The sequence below is a fragment of the Acanthaster planci genome, linkage group LG12 (assembly GCF_054643075.1).
Source record: "Acanthaster planci isolate LZ-2023a linkage group LG12, COTS_SCS, whole genome shotgun sequence".
Taxonomy (NCBI): Eukaryota; Metazoa; Echinodermata; class Asteroidea; order Valvatida; family Acanthasteridae; genus Acanthaster; species Acanthaster planci.
In genome coordinates, this window is record NC_141788.1 from 4,655,648 (window position 1) to 4,663,614 (window position 7,967).

At 42.8% G+C, this 7,967-nt stretch overlaps 2 protein-coding genes across 2 annotated transcripts in view; one reads left to right on the forward strand and one right to left on the reverse strand.

The window, feature by feature from the left end:
• LOC110989372 (NADPH oxidase 5-like) overlaps positions 1–5,849 on the reverse strand; it is a 33,694-nt gene extending 27,845 nt beyond the window's left edge. The window contains exon 1 of the mRNA XM_022253706.2: positions 5,558–5,849. The gene's annotated coding sequence lies outside the window, so the exon portion shown is untranslated. The remainder of the gene's footprint in view (positions 1–5,557) is intronic.
• On the forward strand, positions 507–2,726 carry LOC147797078 (uncharacterized). Its single transcript, XM_087143995.1, has 2 exons — positions 507–1,145; positions 1,978–2,726. Exons 1-2 carry the CDS (start codon positions 675–677, stop codon positions 2,170–2,172), a joined length of 666 nt encoding a protein of 221 aa, XP_087000121.1. The 5' UTR covers positions 507–674; the 3' UTR covers positions 2,173–2,726.
• Positions 5,850–7,967: the final 2,118 nt, after the last annotated feature.

A 7,967-nucleotide genomic window follows, 5' to 3' on the forward strand; every position in this document is an offset into this window, starting at 1 on the left:
TTGGGTTGACTGTTTAGCACTGAGAAATCAATCAAATGGAATAAAAAAGCTTCCTTGTTGGAAATTTAGCGTTGTTATTCTCACAAATCTTTGGATACTAAAAAGGGGAAAGATCATTACAACAAAACACACAAGCACGGAGTATAGGCCTACATGTTGATCAGAATATTCGTATCGGCTAACAGAATGTTGATTGCACTTGCAATTTGGTGGTGAGGGACGCATTAAACATAAAGCAGAGCGTAGTCATTTATCACTTCTTATATGGCTCATTGTGTCCCAAAACACAAATTGTGAAATTCAATATGTAAAGTCTAAAAGTCTAATACCTGGACGTCAGTCAGCGAAGCTAAAATAGACCAGCACGGTATTGCCGCTTCAAAAATGCAGTGCACTCCTGTCTCATTAAAATATAAAACTCCAACAAACCAAGGTCATAATTTCCACAACAGAGACATATACTTGTACATATTCTCGTTCCATTCAGCTGAAAACATGAAGCCTATTGTTGTGTCCACACGGTTCGAGCACTTAACCAGTCCGCCATGTCGGCCGCCCTAGCAAATGGAATGCATGGGGACCCATACGGTCAATTTGAAGTGCATCAAACCGTGTGTTGGATGCCAAGTATTAGGGTTTTAATCGCTGTAGCCCCGCGCTAGGGAATTGTTTGGATGTTGACGAACATGGGAAGCTGTTTCATGCTGCAAGTAGGCCTACTTGCTGTCTACTTGCTCTTGCTTGCTGGCGCCGCCTCCCCGAGCTGCTGCCCGACGTGCAATGTTCGATCCATCGACCCAATGAATGCCGACCAAGTAGAGCAAATAAGAAGCCACCAAGGGTTGATCCAACAGATCAAGCTCAACCCGCTACTGGCCTACAGCCAAAAACATCAGCGGTCAGTGGTGACTCTTACCCGACAGCAGCAGAGCCAGATACTAAGAAACTTTCCCGACTTGTTCCTGAGCGAAAGCGACTTCAGAAAGTCCCTGGCAACGCGGGGCCGGATAACCGTGCCGGGACGGGAGATGTACTCGCGCCGGAAGAGACAGGCGATCGGCACGCGAGTATGCGAGCCTCTCGTGGACTTGGAGCCCTTGAAACTAACCGTGAACCTTGATGGTGAAGTGGTGGAAATCATACAGGTATGGGCCATCTACTCTACCGATTTGAGAGTCCATATTTTCGTTGAACATGATGCATGCTTTCTAGTCCTCGCATCATGTCCTTTTCTCATGGACTGACTACAAAAAGGGAAATGCAAAAACTCCTCTTAAAAAAACCTGAAATTTGGACCGATGATTTTCATAAGATAACTGCACTTTGTAGCACATGAGCATGCAAGCTGTCAGTAGCAGAGACATAAAAAAGCAATGATGAGAAATTGTTGACTTGCAATAAAAATGAAGACCAACTTGACTGTGACAATATGAGTCGGCCATTATATTCGTCCAAACAAGCCTGGACGATGCACAGAAACTTAACGTCCACTCGTCTGACGTTTAGGATCAGCGGTCGTTGGGCTAATTGCTGCAGAGGTACTTGTGGAATCACAATGCAATATACGTTATTTTAAAGCGTGATTTGATATCACGTGATACCGCGACCTGCATCAATGTTAACCTATGGCTCGCAAATGAGTTTCTTGTTTAGCAGGGATGTGGGAAATCTCTTTAATGAATGGGTGAGGCTCTGAACCCAAATCAGTTAGATTACTGGAAGTTTCATTTCTTTTAATAAGACCTTCCTCACTCAAAGAAAAAAACAAACAAAAAAAAAGATTTGCAACAAGGTGCTAACGCAAGCGGTAGGCCTACCTTAACCATTGCTCCTCAGCCAAATCTTCAAATTATAATCAAGTTCGGCAGAAGAATCCACAAGAGTTCGCATTTAAATTTGAGCTTTCGCGCCAAGTATATGAGCCGACCATCAGATAGGTAGTTGTGATAATAATCTGAACATCTGTCCTTTCCACAGCTGCCTGGCCAGAGTTTGAATCAGTGGATTTTGGAAGAGACATGTGACGACCTGGCCAGCCTACCGCCAACAGCATTAACTTGTGGCCTGGCAGAAAGACATGTACCTGCTGTGTTTGCTACGGTTTCATCCGAGCCCTACATATTTGATCATGCCTATGTTGTCGTTCAGAGCTGTGTCACTCTTTATGAGTGAAGAATAAGACTATATAAAAATGGTGCTTCAACGTCATTTTAAAACCGGCAAATGACGTCAATCTGCTAAAAAAAGCTTTGGTTTGTTTTGGGTATGTGTCCAAAATAAAAGAGACTTTAAAAAGTAACAGTTATAAAAAATAAGTGTCGCTTGGTGACATTAACATTTACATAAAAGATGGCTTTCATGCAATAAAAACAAACAAAACAAACCGGATGAACTGGGATGTGCAAAGATTTAAAGTCACTCACAAAATATCGAAACTCTGACGACAGTGTGCGCTTACCATGCCATTGCATGTGCATTTAATCGGATGTTAATTAAGCTTTGGTAAAATTGGTTGTTTCTTGGAAATGGTATTCGTTGCCAAGTGCCATGCAACTTACTTTCGCTTCAGATTGTACCGTCGTGCCATGCGGCACGTACCATTTCAATCATTCACGGCACGTTTAAGACTCCCTTCATTTGCTTATCCAAGAGAAACAAAAACATCAACGGTGGTGCCCTTTGACCCGTGGTTAGTTCATTTTGCGACGAATCTCCTATTCAATGTGGAGTTCCTTTTAAGTTCGAGCTTTTGACTAGAATGACGGGAGTCAGCTCAACTGCCGCGTGGCGTAGCTAAGGAGGGAGGAGGGGCCAGCTACCTCCCCTGTGGGACCTCTTCCCCCCCTCCATCCTGAAAGGAGATCAGCTATGTAGCCTAGGGGGCAGTTGCTTTCCCCTGTGGTGGGTGTTGCTCCCCCCTCCCCCCGAGAAGAGCCTGGCTACATAGCCGGGGTAACTTCCCCCGTAGGAACTCTTGCCTCCACCACAAGAAGAGCCTAGGCTGTCTACGTAGTCGGCAGGGTGTGCCCCTGTGGGATCTGTTACCCCCCCTCCGAGAAGAGCATGGCTACGCCACTGCCGACAGTCCCAAACATCATTCATCTTATATTCTTTAGCCAGAATTTGCATGGGTATAGAGCACCATATAATACTTACAAGCACAAAGTGTCCAGGTCATTTGGGTTAGTTTGTTTCTTTGTGTTTTTCCTTTTCAATCCTTGAAGGGTGAATGTGACTTTTTGAAATCATCCGATAAACAGTCTTACCAAAGGTTTAAGTGTTGAAGCTCGCTCACTACAGAACGTGCTGTTGCGTTAAATCATAAACGTTGAAAAATTCCATTTATCGAAGAAACCTTATCCCGATTTCCAAATTTTGACATAATTCAGAAAGGTTGAATTAACAAAATAGTGCAGGATGGCATAGCGAGCACTGTGTGGGCGAATTGTGTGAGAGAATTTTTCTGACTTATTGCCATGCATACATGCCAGAGAGCTCGTTTGGTGTCTCATTACTCAGTGGCTCACACAACTCTCTGATGGTCACATTTTCCCCAAATCAGAACTAACTTTGACTTCTCAGTGCAAGTTGCTCATATTCATGGCGGTTGTGAAATGCTCGCATATGGCTTCAAAATGCCCGCACATGGCTTCAAAATGCTCGCATTCACACACGTACTTCGTTCAGTTTTATTTCCCTGTTTGGGGAATCGAATCTTAGCTTTTCTGTTCGTGTCAAGTCACAACGTTTCTCAGTAATTCACTCTTCTAATTTTTGTTTTAATTCCATATCATTTTTCCAGTAAGAATAACAAAGTCCGGGGGCCACCGGTTTTTAGCAGGCGGTTGACCGGTAAAATTCCTGCTCATGACCCGCCGGCCTTGTTATTGTTAGCCGTCACCATATGTCGCCGGGCACCGTACGTCGTTTCTGTCATATTTCTAAACATTTTGACGGAGACGAAACACAGTGAAGGGCGCGGGTTCCCGTCGGTTGAAAGTGAAGTTAAAGTCTCCCCGAACACTTGCACTGCATGCCACAATCAAATGATTTACAGGTTGCACGTGAATTAAATTCAGCGTACATTTTCTAATATATTTGACAGGAATTTATTAGGTTGTTGAACCTGACCACTTTCACTATCTCGCCGATGTTTTTCCCATAAATTTGGCTCGAGAGTTTTCTTCTTCCTAAAGTTCCTGGAGAGGCATACACCTCTTTTTGTATTGCAAAGTAGAATACCGTTCCCGGTGAACCTCGTTGCTCACACTGTATGTCTTCTGCCCTCTCCTCCACACTAAGAATAAACGTGACATTATTCCTGGAACATTTGGCCAATTAGACTTCAGAAAGACGGATGTTGGACAGCGTGACCCCCTGTGTAATGTTTCTCTCTGCAAACGTATCCCTGCAGAGAGACCTTAAACCTGTAATGGAACGGATCAGATTATCTGCGGATTGGGCCTAACCCCCAGCATCAATCTTGCCTCCCAGGCTCCTCCTTACAAAACATAACATGTTCTACAAGCTTCAGCACGTAATAAACTACAGCAGTAATTTTAATGGTGCAGTAAAGCTATGTCGGTCCTCGAACAAGAAGAACATTCCACACTCATCCACTCTCATAAAATGATTCATAAATACGACATTTGATGCACGGTATGTGGCAAAGGGGGACCCCCTCTATTGTGTCTTCTTTTGTGTAGACGGAATGATTGAAATTCCTTTCAGATTTTCAAGAGGGATGAAGTAGGCACGATAGCATTAGGGTATATAGATTGCGCATCACGTTAGGGGGGTCCCCCGTTTGCCACATAACGTGCTGGGCATAAAATAGGTGGTTGTTTTCAACAGCCCACTGTGGGGAAAAATCCTCAGGATGTGACGCGATTAACTTGTCACAAGAAAAAGGAGCAGTCTGTTTCCAATCACCAGGAATGGCCGAAATTCTGTTGTCAATGTGCAATGTGCAGACATCCATCTTATGGGGGTTAAATGTTATCAGCTTTGTGGACTCACTGTGAAGACCAAGCATGACTCCCTAAAAACCATGCACGCAAAACCCACACATCTGCAACTTGGCAAGCACAGAGGAATGCAATTGAAATGGACAAGTTACAAGGGGAGCCTTCGCAGCAGTTACCTGCAGCTAACGAGCCCAGACGTACAAGATTCAAATAAAAACCATTTCCTCGAAATATTTCTTCTCAGCTGACGAAAGGGTACGGTTAATAACTCCCAAAAGCTTCTGTTACTGATCTTATAATGGTTTAGGATTCTTTCTGAATTCATCAAACTCGCGGGTTACTCGATTTTTTTATAGAACATACAAAGCCCTTCAAAGGTATTGTTTGATTGTCTTCAATCTGTGATGTTTTGATTTTCTAACTATTACATCGGTAATAATGAGATAAGTATAATGATAAATAATAGCTCAACCAACGAGACTAGTGATTAGAATAAAATATTCCTATTAGATAACAAAAGTTTGTTATGCCTTACAATTTAGATCCGCTTCAGAAGAATGTGACGTGACCATACACAATCAATCACTCACCTGTTAATAGGCCTAGGTAGGGAGAACTTATCGCTTTGCAAGTGTTTGTACTCCAAGCAAGATGAGGCCTTGTGGTCTATCTTAGTTCCAATTTTGAATCTTTCTCCACAAGTATTTCCACTCCTCTTGGTCCGAAAGAGCAGTCGGCGAATCGCTTCGGCTACGCAGAGAAGACCGTTTGTCACCGTCACTTCCAAGCCCGATGAATGACTGCCCGAAGCAATGTGGACACCACCTGCAAGAAGGCGGCCCACAACTTGAACCCGCGCGCTCCTCACTCAAGAAGCACGTAAATAGGTCGTGACGAGGCCTAATTGGGTATGGTGTGAAATTGGGACCCGTTGACGCCCTCAAGCGTTGAGTGGTGTCACGCTATAATGCCCACTTTGGGATGAAATATCGGAAACTATGAATTCCCTGACTAGTACTCAGAATGTACTAGTCAGGGACTTTCAATAGAGTATTATATCTGCCAGGAAAGTAGCAGATTTCGGACAGTTTTATACACGGAGGTATGGTTGTTGACATAGGCTGTATCACTGGCGTATCCAGCCTTAGGTGTGTGTGGGGGGATGCGATTACTTGGTTACTAGGTTGGCCAACTAAGTGGGTCACGCGATTAACAAATTAAAACCCTGTCAGTTGTGGGTTAATCGGCTTAGCCTAACTGTGTAGAGGATTTGTAACGATTATTTTAACCGTCGCCAGTTCCACAGAATGTATGATACTTCTCTCTCTGAAGACACCCTGAAGTATTCGTTTTTTTTACATGCAGAGCTAGGCAAAATGCACTGAACGGAACTTGGTTATTTATTATCGACAACTGTTTCTGTGGCATCCGTGTCTGATTTACATTTCGAAATTGGCCTCCTGCGGGAACAACTTCCACAATGCTACAAATCAGACCTCGTTATTACACACACGAGAATTCTGCCATAGAATTTCAAGTTGTTTATAGCTTGGTTTGGAAAGTTTTTGTTGTCACACTGGCACATTGAAATGCCTCGGAGAAGATATATCCATTTCCAGGGACTCGCCTTGACATCTGGTAACCTAATAATGTACCTTGAACACCGTGAAGTGGGCCAATATGCACTAAAGAGTTTGCTGTCGTGTGAGGGCAAACATTCAGAGCTTTGAGAAGCCGCCAGGAGTTCTCCGCAGTTCACACGAATGGTGCGAAATGTCACTGTGAGTGTGAAAAATGTTTATGAAGATGAACTCCCCGTAATCTGTTTGGAGTTGAATCAACGTTTGACACAGGATTGCGAACTTGTCTACGTGACAAAAGCAATAGAGCCTGAAAGTAAAAAAGGTCACGCAGCAAGCTTCCGGAAACCTCACGCGGGCCTCCTATGGGGATTTCTCATGGGAGCGTCCTATCACGTTCGATAATTTTTGGAAGAATTATTATTAACTGAAACCACCCTCAGAAACACTCGTTTCGGAATTTTCCCTTTGTCCTACTCAAGTAATATCTTGGAAAAGTAACCTGGAGATGGGTAAAAAACGAATTTCGTTAACGACCTTTCACTTCTGATCAGTGTCGTTCCAAGGTCTCCTTGTTCTTGCACGTTTGTTTTCACTTCCCGTGCTTACGTGGAAAAGAATTGTACGACGTTGCAAAGATTTACCTACATGCAGTCGATGGGCTCTAGATTCAGTCGATTTGACCTGATGCAGTTCTTGTCACCAAAGGTAAAATTGTAATCTGTACATTAAAATTTTTCGAAAAAGCAGATTTGGTTTATGTTTGTTTTCTTATAAATTACAAAATCCTTGAGATATTTTGTGCTATATTTATTTTGGCTTTACCAAAAGACTACCTTAAAGTATAAGTCCTAAATGTCATTTGCGTACGAGAGCACTGAATTACACTGTTTTTCGTGCATTTTAGATTTTAAGAAGTGATAGGTAAATATTTGGCAAGATATTTCTGTTTTAGGTCAATTAATTTTTCAGTTCCCTTTAATTAAATAAATTGATATGCTTTAAGAGTTTTAAGAAGTAACTGAACAAAACATCTTACCAATTCTAAAATTTCTGAACGTTATTTTTCCTAACCAAGGGTTCCTGAAGCATGTCAGGCTATTCGCTTTCAAATGAGGCTGTAAATGAGAAAACAGAAGAAATGTATTTATTAATTTCTAACATTTAAATTACGGGAAGACAGAGGGAGTAAATCCTGGGCTGAGTATAACGAGCAGTGGCCAATCAATCAGGTCAGCAGCAGGAGATTAGGATCAGAAGAACTTTGGCAAAGAGTTGGTGGATTGCTTGGTATGCCTGCAGGCTTACTCGTAGAAATAACCTTTTTAGCTTAAGGGGAAAACATGAGATTCGAATTCCTTGCGATAAGGATTGAGAGGCGTTCTTTGTGCTGGTCGACGGGTCACGATGGTACTCGCCA